The 22,331-nt window shown below is 42.4% G+C and overlaps 1 protein-coding gene across 3 annotated transcripts in view; it reads left to right on the top strand.

Annotated features, from left to right (window-relative positions):
* The window catches only part of SPRED2 (sprouty related EVH1 domain containing 2), a 106,649-nt gene that overhangs the window by 68,404 nt on the left and 15,914 nt on the right, over nucleotides 1-22,331 (top strand). For all 3 annotated transcript variants that reach the window (XM_019718113.3, XM_074332071.2, XM_019718119.3), the window contains 3 exons: nucleotides 8,325-8,502; nucleotides 15,940-16,108; nucleotides 18,302-18,366. In XM_019718113.3, the coding sequence (XP_019573672.1) occupies nucleotides 8,325-8,502; nucleotides 15,940-16,108; nucleotides 18,302-18,366 (412 nt within the window). The remainder of the gene's footprint in view (nucleotides 1-8,324; nucleotides 8,503-15,939; nucleotides 16,109-18,301; nucleotides 18,367-22,331) is intronic.

The raw sequence follows: 22,331 nt of genomic DNA on the forward strand, positions 1-22,331 counted from the left end.
TTTCATTTTAAACACAGTACTGTAGAGTGGAGTGAATCAAATAGAACTTGGTAAACTTTGCTGAGAAGGAAACCCTAAAACCAGTGTTTCATGAGGTAATTTCCAGCATGCCCGGGCACCGTCGTGGACATGACCTTCCATTCACAATCCATAAAGATTTGCCCCTAGAATTGGGGCTCTCACTGAGATGGGGGCATTGGGCCACCAGAAGCTCTGACTTGCCTCTGCAGGCTGCAGATTTGAGAACTGTAGGTCCCTGCTCCCAGGCTGCAGAGATGTCAAAGGAGCCCTAATTGCCTCTGATATTTCCTCAACTATTTCCTCAAAGGCCTCGTAAGCCTCTGTAAAGCTTACAAGTTTAACTTCCAGTCCCCATCTTTGTTCCTTTGTGTCTTGGCTTCGTTTCCTTTCTTTGGCCGTTATGGGTTTCAGGGCACAGCAGTAAAGAGAGGGACCAGAGTGGTATACAGCACACTGCCCAGTACCCTGGACGTGGGACAGCCCCAGAGAGCGTCCATTCCCAAAGCCATCTACTGGGTGGCTGCCTTGGCCCCGTGTGAGAGAATGTGCCAGAAGGTTCAGTGCACGTGCGCTCAGGGTCCTGGGGCCTGAAAGTGTTAGGTAGCACTTGCGAGATTGGAAAATGGGTCTATTTACAGAGCCTTATAATTTAAAGGAGAATATTAGAGGCACGTAGTATGCTGACTCAGCACTGTACACTGTATGGTAAACAAGGTCTGGGCATTTATTCTGACTCATGCAATCACTAGCTTATAAAAGTAGGAGTTTGCAGTAGTTATTCTCACGGAGCCTTTTTGTGTAAAACTTTCAATAGGAAAATAAAAACACGAGAGGCCATGTCTAATAAACTGCCACTTGCTAGGATGGGTTCTAAAGAATGATTTATAAGTTATTATAGTTAATAATCATTCCTATTTCAAACATGAATCGTGTTGGCAGTGTTCTTCCCAGTAGTAGAGAAAGCAACCTTTTCTAATATGTGCACTAGAAAGTGGTGTGTGGGTGAGTGGGTCTATTTATACCTTCAGTGTAGCTAGGTAGCATCAACAACAAAGATGCTGGTATGAGACGTGGCATGCACGGATGAGAATGGGCACGCCCCAGACCTCCCGCTCTGGGTCAGGGGGGAACTTGGGCATGGAGGGTTGTGGTGACCTTGCAGTACAGCAGGACTTACTAGCTTAGGGTACAAGACTAATGTGGGGATTTCCTAAAACTTTTTGACGGATTCTGAGCCTAGTGTATAGTAAAGGAGGAAGATTCTGGGGTGCCCACAATATAAACAGGACCCCTAGCTTTCAGCCTGGTTGGTTCCTGGATAAAGGTTACATCCCCAGTCATTGCAAAGCAAGCACCCACTACCACCACCAACATTTTTGGGCACCATTTTATATACTGGGGTTTCATTCCTGGAAACTCATTACCATTTAAAAATATTTAAATTGCTTATAAAGTTAAAACATGTGAAAGCTCTGTTGTAATCTTCTGGGGGAATTATTCTGCATGGGCTGGATGCACTGCAGCCTCTCTCAGAGTAGCAGAGTCCCGATGATGACTGGACCGCTGAGCCTGCTGTCCTCCCTTGGTCACTCTGGTCACTAGCAGAGTGCCTTGGCACCATGGGGCTACGACCTATTTGACTACATAGATTCTTTTCCTAGCAGATACTGGGAGAGGGCAGTTTCCAAGACGACTCGCCAAGTGTACGTCATGGCTGATTTCACGGGTGTTAAGTTAGTGTGAGGAAGCTTTTTTCTTAAGTGATCTTAGCCTACTTTTCAGCTTCCTCAACTCAAGCATGCACACCAGTTCTCTTTATGAAGCAAACATTTAATGTTCAGAAAATTCCTTCTCTGCTCACAGTGCCTGCCTGTCAGCATTGCGGAGGAAAGCCAGTGCCCTCTCCAGAATTGACTCCTGCCTGGTCTAGCATCTTGAGCAGGCTTTTCCTACCTCCGTTCCTATAATGGCCTGACCAATACAAGCAATCTACACGTTTAGGTAGACATTACACTAAATGGACAGACTTTCAGTGGCTCATCCAGAGTTGAAAATCACGCTCCCACCATGCACAGAACTAACTACATGACGTGTAACTTTCCTTGCCTGTAAAGTTTGGAATAGTATGTACATTTCTAAAACGAGGGTAGTCCACTTTTAAAAAAATTCTTTAGTTGATACCTAATAATAAAACCACCACCCTAGGAACCATTACCTGCTTATATAGAATATGACTAATATCTTTAGCTTCTCAGCACATTTGATTCCGTGGAAATATTTTGTTGATTCTTTTTTAACAGATGACTAGACATATATTTCATATGCACATGTATTTTATACACATATATTTTTATATGTACATAAATAATTCAGTGAAATCAAGGAGCCTTCAGAAATCTGTAGATACAGGAAGACTGGGGGTGGGCAGGGTGTGTGTGATTACGAGGTGAGCCTGGGCCCGCTGGAGGACTTGGGGTTCTGTGTGGCTCAGCTGGCAGCTGGGGGTGGGGCTGGATGGAAGAGGGAGCCTGAGAGGCTGGATTTTATCTAATCCCTCTCAAGGTCTGGTGAAGTGGAGAAGGATGGAAAAGAGGGCTGGGAGGAAGTGAATGTAATGTTTAGCATAATGTAGAGATAAAGGAGCATGTAATCAGATAAGGGTTGGCTGAGGAGGGGGCTGGGAAGTATTTATGAGGGATGTAAAATTTCCAGTCTCCATCCCTGAAACGGGGAAGGAGAGGGGCATAGGGCCCATTCACCGGTGGCAGATGGAATTATTTTCCTCTACAGGTGTGCCTGAAGTGTAGGCTGCAGCCTGGTCTTTATTAATCTGACTGGCATTGATAATTGCCACAGGTCCGTGTTGGATTTTTTCCTGTTGTCGAGGGCCTGCCAGCCTCCCTGCCACTCTACTCTCTGACAACTGAAAAAGGCAGGCCGTGGCCGGGGAGACTGGACCTGTTTTTGTAATCAAAGTCAGCCTTTCAGCAAAAAGGATCATGATGGCTACAACTTAACCAAACTTTTCTGTATCAGACATTTGACCTCTATCATTGCTTTTAACCATCAGACATCCCAGCAGGGTAGGATCCTCTCTTCGTGGGGTTTTTTTTTTCTTTTCTTTTTTCTTGTGTTTTTTTTTTTTTTTTTTTTTTTTTGGCAAATGAGGAAACTGAAGCTCAAAAAGAGGCTTCTTTAGCTACTGAGAAGGTCAAGGCACTGCTGACCTGTCTGGCTGTGAACATTATTTACAGACACTGCTGCCTCGGCACCATTTCCTACAATTCCTTTGTTTACTTCTGTAACATGGCCCAGACAGGGCCTGCGTTGAATCTGGAGAGAACTTAGAACATTAAGGCCCGAGATCCAAACCTTGCTGTGCCACTGTGGACTCAGCACTGCCTCCCCCCCCCTCGCCCCCCCCCACCACACCAATAAAAACCTAGCTTTGACATTGTTCTTTCTATGCCTCCCATCTTGCCATAGGATGTCACCTACCTCTTCTGCGTGTTGAGTGATCACAGGACAGCAAGTCCTGTTTTTACAAATTAGGCCACGTGTTGGGAACACAAAGCTTTTTCCTTAACGAAACCACATTTGAATGGCACATGCCCAGCTCAATGTGTAAGAGTCAATTGTACTCGGAATGCACCTAAAGAATATGGTATTGTTTGGGTGGTGGTAGTCTAACCACCATTTGTAACGACATTGATGCTTTGGTCAGTTTAGCTGAAAATCAGACACCAGGGCTCCAGTCAGTCAGTGTTTGGACCCACCGTTTGACCTTCACCAGGTCAGTTAACTGGTTTAGCAGTTGAAACTTTCAGAAGTACTTTTTTGTTGCTGTTTTTTTACAATAATAACATCTTTGGAAACTTTTCTAACGTATACCAGCAGCATTTTCCTCTTGCACATTTAAAAAACTAATCTACCCTTGCCCTTCCTGCTCCAACCCCCACCCCCCACACACAGGCAACCCCACATCTGGTTTAAACATGCTGTTTAATTCTTTCCAGAAAGGGGGAGGGAAGGTAGGAAGGGAGTTTTCCTCCGTTATACCTTTTGGTAGTCGAGTTCATTGTCATTTCTGTGCTGGGTGGGGTGAGATGCCGGAGCCACGTAAATACACCACCACAGATAGGAAGCAGTTGGCACGCGGCCATGCAGCTGGATTATCCAGACATCCTTCTCAGCTTTTGGTGCAACACTTTATCCCCCTGCCTTGTTTTAAATAGCCAGATGCCTCAGTTAATGCTGGCTATTGGAGATGTGGCCGGAGGAGATGTGGGGGTGGGAGTGGGGCTACTGTCCCCCCAGCCCCAACACACATATCCCATCACAGAAAAGTCTGCCCCGGGGAAGGGGTATAGGAGGAATCAAAGCAGGAAAAAGGATGCTACAGACCAAAAGCAAAGACCAAAAGTAAACAGCCTCTGTAGTCTGAAAGCCAAGGGGTAGGGTATTTTTTATTTTTTTTTTTTGGTTTCTAATAAATGATTACTTTCTGGAAATAAGTTTATGGCACTAATGTTAAGTAATGCAAACTTCCTTTTTTCATATTTACTTAATTTCCTCAAAGGAAAGGAGCCCAGCACACAGCTGCAACAGACAAAAAAATAAAAGCGTGTTTTAACAAGAGGTGTGTAGAGTTTCAATTATTCACCTTGGCCGTTTCCTGTTACGGGATGAACCCCTAGTACACTCACAGAAGATTTGAGAAAGCTGTGTTTCATACTGGAGAGTCACATCTCCTGAGGACCTTTCGTTTTTCTAGAATAAATGGGGTATCAGGGAAAAAGAATATTCTCAAGTTGTTTGTGTGCAGCTCATCTAAACAAGTGTTATACAGTCTCTGTGACCTAAAGCAATGGCGTGTTGAATCCTGAGATAAATGGATTAGTGATAGAAACCATGTGATCTTTTTTTAAATTCAGTTTTCCTGTTTAATGAAAAGGAAATCTTTGCGCTACCCCAATTAAGCTACTGTGGCTCATGAGCAAATGAGTGTGGAACACTTTATATTTTCTCAGGGGTTCTGTTAGCTACAAATAATATTTTTAAAAACCCGTTTATTGTGTATTTAACCCAATCACCCCACAACCTATAGCATATAAGACACTGCCCTATGCCCTAGGGATATAGGAATTAATAAAAGGGGCAAAGTCCCAGCACTCGTGGAGTTTACATTCTAGTTGGAGAAAGTGGGCAAACAACTAGGGCAGATACTGATTTAGTTGCATGTAGAAAGACAACGTAGGGTGAGACGATTTAAGAGGAGTGGACAGAGAACTCATCTCTGATGAAATAATCTTGGGCAGAGACCTGAATAAAATAAGGGAATGAGCCTAGTTCGTGTGTGGGGAGAAGAGTGGGACATGGGCTTTTAAGTAAAAGAAATATCACATGCAAAGGCCCGGGGGTCAGAGTGTGCTTCACGTGAAGGACCACGCAGAACAGTGGGACTAAAGTGGAATGAGCGAGGAGAGTGGTAAGATAAGTGCTATATTTTGACTTTTACTCGGAGTAACATAAGGAAGCTATTGGAAGGTTTGTTTGAGTAGAGTGTCATAATCTGAGTTGCCTTTCCATTTTCTTAGCAAGCTGGGCAAGCGTGGAAGTACGGTGGCCAGTTAGGAGGGTATTGCAATAGTCTGAGAGGTGATGGCAGCTGGGGTCCGAGAAGTGTTGATGGAGGTATTAAAAAGTGGGTTCTGGATATGTTTCGAAGGGAGAACCAGTAGGATAGGAAGGTGTTGGGAATCGAAAGTTCAACCTGAAACATGTTGCTGAGGTGCCTACCAGACACCCAAGCAGAGAAAGCACGTAGGCAGTTGGGTTTACTGATCTCAAACTTCGGGAAGAGGTCTGGATAGAAATGTGAATTTGGGTACTGTTAGCACATGGAAAGTATTTAAGTTGCCTTTGTTGGCCCTGGCTTGGATCCTGGATGGTTTAGCCACAGTTACAAAAGGAGAGGCGCAGAGTACTGGTACAGAGTAGCAGGTGTGCCCGTGGGCACAGGTGCAGGGTCTCCTGTGATTGTGTCTATCTTCTCAGTGAAATAAAAATGAGCTCATCCATCACCTGAGAACGAGGGGGTAGGAGGACACGTGAAATCTTCTTGGGGACGGCCTGGGGAAATGTAGCACGATGCTGGGTGGATTTAAGGACCCGTGGAGGTTGGTGGTTAAGACTTTAAAATTAGACCTGTAAGCAAAATAGAGTGGGATTTTCCGCCTAACCAGATACAGCAGCCTGGGTGGATGCATGGCATTGAGTAGATAGTAGGGTTTCACCAGAGCTGGGGTTTCGCGAGGCAGCTACAATGAGGAAAGCAAGAACAAACATGTTCGAGTTCGCTGCAATAGAGTGTTTGATAGACCATGGAACTTGGGGAGAGAATCAAGTGAGAAGGAATGGGGAAAAAAGGTGGTCACGACACTAGATTGTTGGCCCCAGTGGGCTGAAGAATTACTGGAGTCTGGAAGGAGTGAGCTGCAAAGTCGGGAGGTGGTGGCCAGAGAGCAGGGTGCTTAAAATTGAGGTTGTGAAATGAAGGTTGTGCAGCTGTTGGTAATGACAAGTTCAAGGGTGTGACCTCGGTGTGGGTGGCTCAAGTTGGGTGTGAGCCGAGGGCACGGGAGAAGAGTTCCAGATACTGAGAGTCAAGAAATAGGAAGCATCCTCTGTGTGAATGATGGAATTATCAAAAACTGTGACGGGGATCATGGTGGAGAGATGGAGGGACAGTGAGCCCACTTGCTGATGTCTTCAAGGAAGGAGGGGGGTGACCCAGAGGTGTGTGGGAGAGTGAAGAAGGGTAATGGGGGCATGGTCAGACTTGTGAGTTGCAGAGGAACTGGAGCCAGGGCCAGCAACCTGCAGTGGGGAGGGATGTGAGAGCAAGAAAGCCGCCCATGTGCGAGGGCCTGAAGCTCAACCCAGAGCACGCCTGCTTTCAGGTTAAAGTGAAAGGGACTTACACGAGGTACCAGAAAGGAAAATGGTGACTGCTAGGGGCTGGGGCACGGGGAGAGTGGAGTTAGTACTCAGTGGGTATGGAGTTGCAGTTTGGGAAAAGGAAAAGAGCTCTAGAGATGGATGGTGGGGACGGTTGCAGAACAATGTGAATGTACTTAATGCCACAGAATTGTACAGTTCAAATGGCTAAAGTGGTCAGTTTTACATGATGTGTATTTTACCACCAAAAAAAGTGAAAAGTCTGAAGAAGTACTTGGACCTTGAGTCTGGGGGGCACAGTGGGAGGGGAATTGAGTGACAGTAGGGGGTGAGCTGCAGGAAGTCATGGAAAATCTGGGTGGCTGTGGCTTCGCCTTTGGGGGAGACTGAGGTGAGCAGGAATGTGGGGCAGACGGCCTGTCGAAAGGGTCTCTGTCCAGTTGTAAACTGTGTGGCCAGGTTCTGAGCGCTGGGCCTGCAGGGCGGGAAGAGAAGGTGCTGTGTTATTCTGCATCTTTGTTTCTCTGGAATCTGGCACAGTGCCCAGCGTATAGAAGACAGGAATACATATATTTGAATGAGTGAAAAATGAATTCTATCCAAAAAAAAAGAGAACAGCAAGTGAGAATTTAATGGCCTTGCTGAAAATCCAAGTAAATGTCCTGCAAAATGATGAAGAATGAAAAGAGACTCAAGTTGTTTGGGAGGAGAAAGAGGATGCTTGGCAAATGTGCAAAAGAACTTACTGTGAAATTGAAGTTTAGAATGGAGAAAATAAAATCATAAACAGAAGGCTACACACATGTAAAGGGTATTTGAATTGAAATATTTTCCCACCTCCATAAATGGTTGCATGGTGAACTGGGAGTGGATTGTCCCATTCTTATACTAAATCAGAAGATGATTAGCTTTATATATAAAATGTTAAAGATTGGTCATTCGTTGTAAACAAGTTTTAAGGGTTGAAACCATAATATCCTCTAAGTCACTAGATCTGTCTTTCCTAACTTACAGATACCAAACTATAGAGGTCAGCTCATTTGTGTTACTGTTAATCCTTAAACCACCTAGGAATTAGAGAATGTTATACCTGCATGCATCTTCAAAGACGCACATATATTTTTTAATTACTGGGCGTCTTCTTTTAAATGTACTTTTATATTAAGTGTTTTGTTTTTTCCCTGCAAGTTGAGATGGGTTACTTTTTAAGGTTGCAGCCAGGCATAGATTTTCTTTTGATGAGTCCAGAAAATGCTGGCTGGTGGTCATCTTGCATTGTGAAATGTGTCATGTAGCTGCCAGACCATTGTCATGCCCCATTCTTCTTGTTGTTGTCGTTTTAGTGACAGCTATATTGTGCGTGTCAAGGCTGTGGTTATGACCAGAGATGACTCCAGCGGGGGATGGTTCCCACAGGAAGGAGGCGGGATCAGTCGCGTGGGGGTCTGTAAGGTCATGCACCCCGAAGGCAATGGACGAAGCGGCTTTCTCATCCATGGTGAACGACAGAAAGACAAACTGGTAATGGCAGACACGGAATGTTACATCAGCAACGACTGATTCCTTTGCATTAAATAATAGCCCTCTTCCCATAGATGATTTTTTTCCTTCTTTCTTTGACTTCAAATTCTTGCAAAAGCTTCAAAAATTATAACTCAGGAGCCAGTGCCAAATTGCAAAATGTAACCCTAGCTTTCCAGCAAAGTCACTTTTTACCACACACCATATAACTCAGATGCTAAGAAGTCGTATATTTGAACGTCTAGTTTGCATCATTGATTATTTAAGCCGTCTTTCTGTCACTGGAACAAGATATTCAAAACAAAAGTGTGTTCTTTATTATGAATCAGCTGGTAGTGAGCTGTGAAGTCCGTTTTTTAAAATGTAGGGTTCATTCAAAGAGCATGCCATCAGAGTTTGCTTGGTGAAAGGTGAAATGCAAAGAAAGGCCAGGTGTCGTCGGACATTTGGTTACTTCTAAAGAAATGTTTATCTAAAAGATACTGTAGCTTTTATTTCATAAGCTAATGAGTAAAACATGTTTGGAAAAAGAAAGTAACAAAAAGTAGTGGTATTACACTTCTATGATAATTCTACGTGCTTTAGAAGTATACACTTGGAGAGTAATCACAACCTCACGTGGGTGGGGATGAAGGAACTTGGATGTCCAGTTCTGTGTAATGTAGGAATCTGATATGAAGGAAAATTGAAGGTCTAAATCTATTTTTAATTGGTGGCCTTGAACCCGGAAGAACATTGCTCCTATCTGTATTTGATCATCATGGCAATGGAATGTATACTCAAAAGCCATCAGATGATTCAAAGCGTGAAAGTTGTACAGGATCTCAACAGAGAAAATACAGACGCCCCAGGAATGTGTCAGTGTTACATTTAAAACCCTTCCCAGAGGCATCTGTTGAGTTTTAGGTGCTAAATGTACAAATTTAATCTTCTGCAACTTAATTGTTTTAAATAGTTACAAAGTAGGTAAGACAAAACAATTTGTAAATGTTATCTGTGGAGTCACGGAAATGCTGTTTTTTACACTTGGTTCATTTCTGAAAATGAAATGAATGGAAATATGAAGGGAGACTATAGCTCTTGTAAGCAGTGAGTCCATTCAGGAAATTCCCTACATAATGGTCAAATAATTAAGATATTCACAATAAAGGCAATGTAGACATAACACCAATAAAAAGTAAAATAACGAGCATTTTATCTAGCATTTACCCTGTTCTAGCCCTTAGGTTGTATCACTGTGTCCTTACCGCAGCCTGTAGAATTACACCTGAAGAGACTGATTCAGAAAGACTGCTTGTTCTTGGTGACCCATCTGGGGAGCCTGGAACCAGTATTTGATATGAACCACAGTCACATGTGCACAGCCACCTTTAGCTCTTCGATTTAGTTTTTCCCCTCGTGCATGTTTTCATTTTTACATAGTGTAACCAGAGCTCGTAAACAGTTTTGTATCTAAGGCTCTCGTAAGACATCCTCCATATTCTTGGTATCAGGTTAGTGTTAGCTGTTTATTTGACGATCTCCTTAGTGTCAAATATTAAGCTGCTTTTCCTCCCCCTCCCCCCAGTATTACCTACCTGTCTTTGTAGATACCTACCTGCATTCTCCACATTTCTTATTTTCTTGGACAAATTTGGGGGGTCAGATTTGTATGACTCGTACAAAGAGCTGCTACCAGCACACATAAGAATTCCCTCTAACACCATGAGGATCAGATATTTTACATCTTCACCAATTTGATAGAATAACAGTGGTATCTGTTGTTGATTACTAACTAATGAGATCAAATGTTTTTCTGTTTGGTAAACATGACTAAAGTATCTGTGAATGTCCTTTGCATATTTACCTATTAGGACCTTATTTTTCTCCTTCGTATGTATGTCCTCTTGTATAAAAAGGACATTCATCTTCATCTGCCATATTTGCTACACATATTTTTTATAATCTGTTGCTTGCCTTTTTATTTTAGTTCTTTTTCTACCAAAATTTTGAAAGAAAAAATTTTCCCTTTTATTATTATTACTTTTGTGTTAGCAAATTATCTTACCTGAATGATTATATCTTTTTAGGTCTATTTTTTTCCTGGTATTTCTATGGTTTGTCATAGAATATGTCAATCTAAAATGGTCTCATCAAGCTACTTCATTTTATAAATACATTTAAAAACTTGTGTCTTACCCCTGATTTGTATATAATAATTGTCTACTTTTACCATTTTGTTCAAGGCCCTTTACGTAAATAACCTCAGTTAAATTCATACCACATTCTGCAGCAGGAGGATACTATTATCTCCTTTGGTGGGAGAGACTCAGTGCTCTCAGAAGTGATCCATTTCCTCCGTGTAGGGCACGCAGTGTCGAGCAGAGCCAGTACTGGGAACCATTTCGTTGTGAAGCCCAAACCTGGTCCCTTCACACCAATTCTGCGTCGTACCAGGGCAGTCCTGGGTGTGGACCAGCTTGTTTGTTGCCCTCACTCTCTCCCCCATCATGTTTCTCCGTCACTCCATCCCTTTTCCTGACCCCTTTGCATTTTGTGACTCTACACTTCAGGACTTTTATATTCACTAGTACTTAAATCACACACCCATACACTCAGTTGTACTTCATCTTTCCATCCCTCACCTCGCTTGTGGCACACACTGGAAAATTCTGGACTCCTATACTTCGTGATACTTAACCCATTCCCCCTGCCCTGTCCCACAACACACATGCACACACACGTACTCACACCCTTGGGAGATACACACGCCCTTATTTCGGCCTCCAAGCTTCCATAATGCAGCATGTAAGCCCATTGGAGAGTATGAACCCACATGGGAAGTCTGCAAATGGGCAAGCGGGGTGGTTTGTTGAAGGACTCCCCCTCTAAATGGTGGAATTGTGAGGGGAGAGTGGAGATCATTTTTGGAATATAGTGGATGGATGACATCAAGGGTTCTCAGTATTCCAGCTAGGACATGAAGTACGTTTTCTGATAGAAACCATGTTGTCAATAGTTTTCCCAAAGCTGTGCAGTTCTTGAGTTCAGCACATTAGTTTTTGTTGTTGTTACATGAATTATATGTTGAGGCCTGTAAACTGAACTGCCATTGTTTCTATGAGAAAGTCTGTGTTCCAGACATCCACTCACAAGTCGTTATTTGGATAATTTTTTGAAAGTTGGGAACAATCACATTTTCCTGAGCAATTATACGTACATTTAAATTTCTAAGGTCAGTGTTATTTTCGATGGATTAGAGGAGTTTACTCCTGAAACAAATCCTGTGAGAAACCACCTTATGAAGATTTAACCACAACATCTAAAAGGGTGATCATTCCAGTTGTGGGCCCAAATGCAGATCCGTGAGTGGGACACATTTCATGGGAGTCCCAGTGGGCGAAGCTCTTTGAAAGGCGATGTGGCAGGATGTTGATTTTAAATGTACGTACTATTTACCCTATCCTATAGAAATAGACGCAACATGCAAAGATTTATGGACAGCAGTAGTTCTCAAACATCTATGGTCTCTCTTTATACTCTAAAAATCTATTGAGGACCCCAAAAAGCTTGTGTCTTTGTGGGTTAGAGCTACTAATAGAATATACTAATACCATATTCTAAATTAAAACAAATTAAAAAACGTAAATAATAGTGTTAGCATAAATGACATTTTTGAATGACAAATAACTATATAATTTTTCCAGAATAAAAATAATTAGTGAGAACAGTAGCATTGTTTTACATTTTTGCAAATCTCTTTAATGTCTGACTTAATAGAAAATAGCTAGATTCTAATGGCTACTCCCACTTTCAATCTATTGCAATATGTTGCTTTGGTTGAAGTATATAAAGAAAATCCAGCCTTACACAGATAACGCAGTTGGAAAAGGGAAAAGTATTTTAATAGCCTTTTCAGATAATTGTAGATATACTTCTTTGATACTACACCAAAACTCGGCATGTAGTAGTTTCATAAATTTGGAATCTGAAGCCATATCAGTTAACTTTTCATATTTTGTTACATTAAAATCTGTGGATTTATCTTTCCCTTTGAACCTTGTACTCATTCCTGATTTTGTAACAGTATGCATTGGTCATGTGGAAAATAATGGTTTACTGAGTAAAGCAGATCTTCCAAATGTTGATATGCTTAACTCTCCAGTATTTAAAAAAAAACCAAAAAGAAAAAAAAAAACCACTACTAATCTCATTAGAGAAGTCTTTCAGTATTGGGAAACTGTCCACAAATTCTAACGTTCACTTGAAAGTTCAAATTTTATAACTGGCAACAGATTCCTCCAGGTGTTTTCCTTGAAGTCACAGGCTCACTATGTTCATATGCAAGAAAATGTCTGCCAGATCCACAAGGCTGACTCACCATAGTGCATCTGTCAGTGGTACTTTCAAGTCAACCTGGTGATCCATGAAAAAAGCAGGTAGTTCAACTCACAACTGCAACAGTTGCACAAGTACTTTTCCTTGAGACAGTCATCATTCTTCCATATACAGAAGTGAAAAAGCTATTAGAAATCCTTTCCTTTTCCATTTGTGCAAAGCCAGAGTTTCTTCATATACTTCACCAAAGTAACATTACAGCAGAGTGAATGCAGAAGCAGAGATGAGAATCCAATTGTGTGTACTTCCCATTTCATCACACAAAATAAAAGCTGTATATTCGAAGGTCAAGATTTAATAATTTTTAACTGCTTCATCAAGGACAGTCCTACGTAAAACTGGCATTTTTGACTTTGACCGTGTGACAGTGATGAGTTCGGGGCTTTTAGTACAGTTTGGAGCCACTGCACTGCCTGGGTTCATGCCACGGCACAGCAGTTTTATCCCTCATTTTTTGCCATTCTAGGTCCCCTGAAAGGGCCTGGGGGGTGCAGAGGGAGGGCTCCCAAGAGCCCACAGGCTAAACTTTGAGTATAAGGATGTTGTTGCCAACATTGTCTGTAAAGTGACCGATTAGAAATAACCTAAAAATTCCCATTAGTATGGAGAATGGCTGGATAATTTTAATATATCCACGCAAAGGAATATTATGCAGCCATTAAAGAGAATCCTTTTTACCTTCCTATATTTCTAAGACATGTTTTTAGGGAAAATAAAAGGCAAGTTCAGAGTTATTTATAGGTATGGCTATAAATTCCACACACAAACTTATATACTCACATAAAGAAGCCACCAAAAGGGAACTAGAACTGTGTCCACCATACTGGCAGTGGGTAACGAAACAAAGGCGTTGATGGTGATGAGTAAGAATGAAGCCTTCACTTATTCATCTAAATTACTTAAATCTCTTGCAACTTATATTTCTTGTGTAGATTTTTTTAAAGGCTCCAACAAGAACATATGATCACTTTTGTTTCCCTCATGCATCTCATTTAAAAAGATATTTTTAAAGGCCTTTCTCATGTTTTAAGTTACAGCCTAAACTTCATTAGAGGGTTTATACCTCTTAGGTCCAAACTTCACTAGAGAGCTAATAACTGTATAAAGCACCTGAACTTTTTCGTTTTTGTCATGAAACTTAACATATGTCAAGATGTTATTTTGTTGACAGACAGCGATGGGATCTGATCCCCTCCCCCTCACTTAATTTAAGAGGCTGAACTTTTCTAAGAATTTATTAAACTTCTGTAACAAAATGTACTGTTGGAATAATCTTCAACTTGGAAAATGTCAATCAAAGACTAATTTTTTCACCCTCAAAATGTGGAGAAACTGGAAGTCTTTGTTTTTACAAAAAATTTATTTTGAGACTTTGAATTGAGACTATTAAATTCTAAAATAGACAACATTTGTCAGTTAAAGCCATGGTTATTTGGATTTCCTCAATTTGGAATGGGGCTGGGCTGACATTTAATCATTGTACTATTCTTAGGGGGAAATGTCCATAATAAGCAATTTAATCATAAATAGAACTGTGTGTGGGGACTATTGTCTTCTTTCAATATAATGTAATAAAGTGAGCTGCTTGGGACTGCTACTTGATATACTAATTTGACGACTATTCTCATCTGTTTATAAGTTAGGGAGCATTTAGTAGGCAGCATTTAATTTCTGTTGGCTTAATTGTAGCCTTGAAACCTTTACTTATTTAAAAATATTCCCTAATTTGAAATTATACTAATTTATGCAGGTCGTTTTTTTTGTACTCTTTCCCTTCACTTAGTCTAATTAATAAGGTTTCATTTTGTTAAATATGGAGCTTGGCCAGAACAAGATCAAGTCTATTAACACGTAGCAATTATTTTGGTATACATAATGAAGCCATAGGAATAAATGTTGTCGATATTTTTGAGTGTTTTTTGTGAAGAACGGAGTTTACATTCACAGGATGGCAATGCTTCTTTTACGCTGTGCTATCAAACTCATGTATCTTTATGAACAGTAGTGCTGTGCTAGACACAGAGGAAGTTATTTTATAATACATTTTGATCTTTCACAGTCTGATGAGGGGGGAAAAACTAGTATTAGAAGATAATACGAAACCTAGTACTAAATTGTGAAAGTGACAAGAAGAATTGGAGTACATAAAAGTAAAACTTGATGGTACAAATATGCTGAGAAATGAGTGTGACTGTTCAGTTTCTCATCATTCAGTGTTTTCAGAGCATGTTCATGGGTATGTGCTTATTGATAACATTGGTGTTATTTCCATTTTAGATATAAAAAGACTGAGGGTCCGAGACAAACGATCACAGTTACAGCTTAGTCAAAGGCAGTTCTGAGACTAGATTGCTAGAAACTTGGAGATTGTTCTAATAATCCAGATAAAAGGTTAATAGAGACCCAGATCAGGATGGTAGCAACTGAAATGGGATGATACAAAAGAGGTTGAAGGAAAAATGAACTGGACTTGGTGATTAATAATACAGGGAATAGAAAAAGCAGAAGAGGCCAAGATAACCACAGAGATTTTGAGCCAGAGAGAATGAAGAGAGAGGGGTTGGGGAAGTTGGAAGCAGAAACTAGTAGCAAAAATTTCAGAGCACATTAAGTTAATTTTTCAACATGTTGAGTTTGAGGTCATTGGGAAACACCCAGTAGGACGGAGGAGGGAAGATGGAGACCCACTAATACAAAGACCCTGACATGGAAGCAGTTAACCTGGAACAGAGCAAAGCCCCGAGACCTGGATCTCAGCTTGGTCCCCCCCAGTCAAGGAATGAGGAAGAGGAATGAGTGAGATAAAGAGTGTGGTTAAGGAGAACCGCAGTGCAGTGAGGCTCACCAAAGGCAAGAGGGGTGGGGTGAGGGGCTCAACAAAGACTAAATGGTCCACAGAGGCAAGCAAAGGCCTTGTAAGATGGAGAGACTCACAGACACATAAAGGCAGGGTCAGAGGGTTTTCATTAGTTGCCACCAATGATGGTTCCTAGATTTTTGTAACCAGACACCATCATGACTGTTTCACAAGTAACCAGCCTGTGTATTTCAATCCTTCAGGTGGTATTGGAATGCTATGTAAGAAAGGACTTGGTCTACACCAAAGCCAACCCAACCTTTCATCACTGGAAGGTCGACAATAGGAAGTTTGGACTTACTTTTCAAAGTCCTGCTGATGCTCGAGCCTTTGACAGGGGAGTGAGGAAAGCAATCGAAGACCTTATAGAAGGTATTTAATTTGTCACTGCATTTTTAGTGGGACTCGGGGAATATTCTGAGTTCTTTTTAATTCCAGTTGTCTACCATCATATATGTATGGTTTATTTGCAGGAGGGTCGGGGGCCAGGTCAAAACGTTGCAATATCCAAATAGAACAATTATAAAGTGAGAGTACCGGGAAAAGGAAATGGGTTTCAGAGTAAGGAGTGGCCCCAATTGGGTTTTAGACTCTGCTCTAAAAAGACAAGTTCTGGACTTCCTGATGAATGACTATTTGATGGATTTCACCTTTCCCTGACTATTACAGTGGCTCTGTTCTGATCTGTCTTGGCTCAGAAGTAGAGAACGGATTCTAATGGGCCCCCAGGGCTCCAGGCCTCCCCCCGCCCTCCTGTAATCAGAGCCCAGGTGTATAGCTGCCACTGCAAAGGAAAGGGGTGTGTCACTTTTGGATCCCTGGTTCAGTTTAGGCCTTAATCTGTGGTGAGTGCATAGTAGACATTGTGTTGCATTTGCTCCTGGCCTAGAAGGTTCTTAGGCAGTCAATTCTCATGGGCTTTTCTAGAATCCACAGAGGCAAACACACAAATTCCCCACTTGAACATATTCAGTTATCAAATCAGAGGGTTCAAGGTGTTACGACCCTCTGAAGAAAGAAGTATCAAGCAAGACGCCAAACTCAGAATTGGGGGAAATTAATAACAAAAGAATGAATGTTTCATTTGTTTAAGAAATAAAAGTATTCAGAAGTCGTTTTCTGCATCGTGAATTTGGGGGAAGAGAGAAAAAGCAAATCTTCAATGAGAAATTGCTTAACATCAGAAGACAATTCTAGCTGGAACATGAATCCGTTACTACAACCATGTGAGAGCCAAAGTGATAATAAAAACCAGTGTTCGCATCATAGGTCTGACATAAGTGGCAAATGTTTAAAATGTTATTAAACATAGCTTTTAAATGTTTAGAGAGAAAACATCTCCTATATTACTGATAGAACTTTGTAGTGTGCCCGTGTACTTAATCTGAAGCTACACACAAAATTTGATTCTTACACCTAAGTTTTTTCTACATAGTCTCTACTTACCTTCTTTCAATCAAACTTGCCTTAAACGTTGATTGACTAGAATAATTCAAATAGTAGAGAAAAATCCTGAAAGGTCAATAGGAATTGCACAGAGGGCATTATGGCACTTCATTTTTCCTCCTGCAATTCCCTGTTGAAAATTTAAATATTTCTTTTCCCTTTCTGAGCAATTCTTTCCATTTTTCAATTTTTATTTTATGTAATAGCAAAATACTTTCTAAACGCACATTTTTAAAGACCTAACCAACCAAAGGAGAACATAGAGAATAAATTTCCCTTTTGGTATACTGTCACTTACGCAAATTTAAATACTATTTCACTTTGGGCTATTAACAGTGTCAATGAAGTTGATCCACACATTACTGGGTTCTTCTGGGTAAAAGGCGGAAGCGCTACCGGTTTGCATACCAGAATGAAGAAGGAGATGAACAAGATGAACAAGCAAAGAAATTGAACCCTAAATGACCGATTAATTCCATGAAGGAATAAACTGGGTTTTCTGACAGGAGGCTAAATTTTGGCCTCCAAAAACAAAAACTGATGGATGCCCATGTGTCAGTTTAAAAGGTGGCGCCCACAATCCGGTTTTAGAGTACAGTGTGTGAATTTCAGAACAGGAGGCAACCATACAAGCTATTTAGTCAAACACCCTTTTTGGATAGATGAAAAGACCAGAAAGCTAATTCCAGTTACGCAGTGCAATTGTGGCGAGTCTAACCTGGTGGTTCTCCATCCAGTGCTTTTCCCGCTATACACAGCAGTCCTCTCCTGGGGGCATCGTTGCCAGAGGCTGGTCTTGATGTGTGAGCTTCAGAGCAGTCAGCAGGCCCTCTGCCCTTCTCCGAGGTGCCTCTGTGTACTTGTTCTCCGGTGGCCAGTGCAGAAGTTCGAGGGGTTAATTGGGAACAGCCATAAGCAAAGTTAATTTAGGGAGTATCCTGGCAGGTGTCAATTAAAGAAGAGTAAATTAAAAGCATTAATTCCTGGGTCACTCGTTTTTGCTGCTGATCCACGTGCGAAAGGAATAGAATGTGGTTTTATTAAAATATCCCTTTTATATAACTAGATTTGACTTACCCTCTTTGGAAACACTTTTTATTACATTTTTTGTTCTTTTAGGCTCGACCACATCATCTTCCACCATCCATAATGAAGCTGAGCTTGGGGATGACGACGTCTTTACGGTGAGTGAGTTCCCTTTGTCCTTTGCTTTCCTTGTTAATTGGTGACTAATCAGAGAGCGGTCCTGTGTAAGGGCATGAGAGACCCTTTGCAGTTTGGCACATGCTCTTGCTGTTGGGATGCTATATGGGGGAGATCGCGGTCTTGTGACAATTTTTCCTATGCTGGGTTTGCCTTTGTTGTACACATTGCAGTGGTACCACCCGCCACATGACACGACAGTGTCAGCTCTCCTGGACCTGCCCCAGGCTCTCACAGTCTTCCCTCAGATTTAGGGTGAACAACTATCTGGTTTGCCTGGGACAGCCCTAGTTTTAGCACTGAAAGTCTCTAGTCTGCAAAACACCAGGCAAACCCAGACCACTGGTCACCCTACTCAGAGTATAAATACAGCCCCCTCCCTGGCAGCAAGAGGAAAAGCCAGGAGTAGCCTTGCTGATAGTAGTGAAACATCTGATAAGAAAGGCCTGAAGGCTGAGTTGAGGTGAAGCCCAAGTGTGCTCAGGCAGGAAAGGGCTTGGATATTTTGACACAGCTTCAGTTAATGGGATTTAACTAGAGACAAAATGATTTCTCAGCTTGCTTCATTTATGTCCTGGGCTTCTAGAAGTTAATTAACAAATAGCTTATTGCATGCCTGCTGTGTGTTTGGTGCAGCAAGGAGCTGTAGGGTAGCATTTTCAAACTCTTGGCCTTGACTTACAGTATGAAACACATTGACCTTGTAACGTAGGACACAAATCCAGAGACACCTGAAACCAGATTGTACTTCATGCCCTGCATTCTGGTTTTTTTCTCTTCACTTCATTTTCTTCTACTTTTTGTTATGAAACGTCTCAAGCACACAGGAAAATTTAAAGAATAATCCAGTGAATACTTATGTACACCTAGATTGAGCAGTGGTAACATTTTGCCCCACTTGCTTTTTCTGTGCATGTGTGTCCTTACACACGCACGCAGGCACGTATTTTTTTTGCTGATCCAGTTGAAAGCCACCTTACAACACTTTAGCACGCACCTCCTAAGAATAAGGCATTTTCCTACATAAGCACACCAGTTACTATACCTAAGAAAATTAGTAGGAATGTCCTTTCACCTAATAGCTCCTCAGTAGCTCCTTCGTTTGTCACAAAAGTATCTCTAATAAGCTAGTTTTTATTTCATCTTTTATAATATTGGTTGCAACCCGTTAAGCTTGCTTCCCAATGGACTCATCATGCAGCTAGTGATTTGAAAACCACTGCTTCGGGAATACAGAGCTGCGCGATCCCTGCATGGCTCCGCCCTCAAGGAGATAACGGGATGAGATTGTGAAAGGCGTAGAGACTGGCACAGACTGTGTAAAGCCCGTTGGGTCAGAGTCCTTTACAGGGAGGGGTGTGGGGATAGAGAAGACCACTAGGAGGTGAGGCGGGGCTGGACCTCCGTGGCGTTCGAACAGGCTTCAGGAAGTGGCTTCGAGGCTGGGAACCACAGGGACGAAGGCGGAAGCAGGGATGTGCGTGGTGAGTCGCCTGAGCTTTGCATATCCCACCCTGACGTGAACAGAGCGTGCGTAGGGGTGTCAGGAAATGAACTCAGCCGTCCTGCCATGGAACGGCTGGTGTGATGTGGCTCTGAACAGGCTTCCTATAGTGCTCCTAGCAGATCCTCGCAGCAGTTGGCATGTTGCTTACATCTGTTCCTTTGTCATGTTTCGAGAGATAAACAACAGCAGGCGGGTTAAAAGGTGGCTTCCTGTGCTCCAGAGCAAAACTGTCATTCGCAGCTGCTTCCCAGCTACCTGCCAGAAATGATTTATAGAAACGGGAGAGGGCAAGAGGCAGAGGGGTGATGGAAGCCAGCATCCCTCCTGGTTTTGTCCTTTAATCCACAGGGGATCAACCTGCTGCTCTAGGGTAACGCCAAATGCCTGGAAGGAAGTGTGGAAAGAGCTCTGCGGCTTCCAGACACTTGGTACTCAGTGGAGAAGCTCCACTTAATTGCATTCTGTGTCAGCCCTGATGGATATGATCAGCTGCCTTCATTCCATTTGTTTACAAACAAGAGCCTATTAATACTAGTACCTCCCTTCCTTAGGACAGGCCCGGTCAATGAGGCCATTGACATGTAAGGATGGGAGCGCCGTCGGGGGCTTACGCACCAAGTTTCCCATTTGTTCACGAGCTCCCTGTCATAAGAGCTTCTGTCCTTGACACATGAGATGTCTGAAAGCTGGAGCCAAGGAAGTGAGCAGCTGCATTAACTCCTGTCTAGTCTACAGTTTGCTGCATTCTAAAACTTTCATTGGTAAGACAGATGTGTAGAACTTGGAACTCATTTATTATAGAGTCTTAAGTGATGAGAAGACCCCCTTACAACTTACGATGGACCAGAATGATGACAATTTTCTAATTTGTCGTATGTCTAAGGGAAAGCCATTAGAGGTGTAAGTGGAGGAACCGGGAGTGTATCTTCGAGAGTGTTTCTGCTGTGGAGCCAGGGGTTTCCCTCTGTTTCAGGGGATTCCGTGGGGGAAGGAGGAAAGCAGGACACTGTGGACAATGTGCTGATGCACGTTCTGTGTGGGGGAGTGAAGTGAAGGAAAGGGCACCCCAACTCTGCGTGGAGGGGTTGTCTGCCTGGGGTGCTCACCAAGCATGGGCTGTTTCTGCTAACACTTCCCAGCCCTCTCGGTTATCCCCCCGAGCAGCTTGTCCGCCAGACTCCTCAGGATGGGAAAACCATGCTGCAGTTCCTCAGAGTAAAATTAACGTCCTCCTTAGTGTGCACACACGTACACACCTGCCCTGCCAGGTGCCAGCACCGTCGCTTCCACAGCGTCCCTCTCCCTCTCTCCATTTCACTGCCACCAGCCTGGTATGTGTCCGTGTCTTTCCCGCCTGAACCACCATCCGAGACTCCTGATTAGCAACTGTTAGGACGGCTTAGTTTTGGGCGGCTTTCCATTCCTGACTCCTAATATTTCTCTCTCAACCAACCAACTATGATTGTTCTCTAGTTTTAAAATCCCCAAGCATTCTGTTGTTTATTTCTCTCTTGCCACTTGAAAGCCTGCCCCTTTTTGGCTTTTATATTTTATTTGCTGAATGAATGAATCTTCATCCAATTAGAAGCAGGTTATTCATCATTATAGTCTCTGCCACCCTCTGAAGCTTTGCTCTATAAATGCTCAATACATGGGTGATCTGAACCCCAGATGCAGCAGGTCCTTGAATAATGTGACTTCATTATAACATGGGTGAGGTGGTGCTGTAGGAACTTAATCTTGTGGCTATCAATGAGCCTGTGGTAAAATTGATTTCGTGATACGTCGTTTTGCTAAAAGTTGCAGAACCTATCAACAGTGTTAAGAGAGGATTAATGTATAGTGTGTACAATCATAGGTTGTCATATTTTATTTGCTTAATTGTTACCTTGGGGCACCATTTAAAGGTGATTATTTTGAAGGATTCTTAGTAGCTTCGTGTCGTATTTTCCTAGCTGTGTTTTGTGCTCAGTCTACAACTAAAAGCTGAGCTGCTAGCATTGTCACCCATTATAAGCTTTGGCTGCTTCTTGCCCTCCCATCAGCTTTCTCCCTTGCACAGGGAGAGACAGTCCCCTCTACTCCATGGGAGACCTCAGTTATAATGCTTGACCCAGGTGAACACAAATACCTACGTGGCATTAGATGAGTAATGCAAAGACTATAACACAACAAGAAAAAGGTTAGCATTCTGTAAATTGCAAAGAGCACACTCTCATTGGTGCCTCTGACGGATAGCTTTTCATTTCCTTCACTTCCAAACTGGGAGACTTGCGAGGGACAGAATGGAAAGACCCTCAAGTCTGTTCCCTGTCCTGTGCTTGTGTCTTTATGGAGGAGGCCCATGTAAACCTCTGTGGATAAGCTGAGTGGGTTTGCTCCCCAACTTAGAACTGACTTCCTCCCAGGTCCCTACAGGTGAGGACTCTGAGGCCAGAG

Source organism: Rhinolophus sinicus, chromosome 2, assembly GCF_057876585.1.
Source record: "Rhinolophus sinicus isolate RSI-liver-muscle chromosome 2, RSI-T2T, whole genome shotgun sequence".
Lineage (NCBI taxonomy): Eukaryota > Metazoa > Chordata > Mammalia > Chiroptera > Rhinolophidae > Rhinolophus > Rhinolophus sinicus.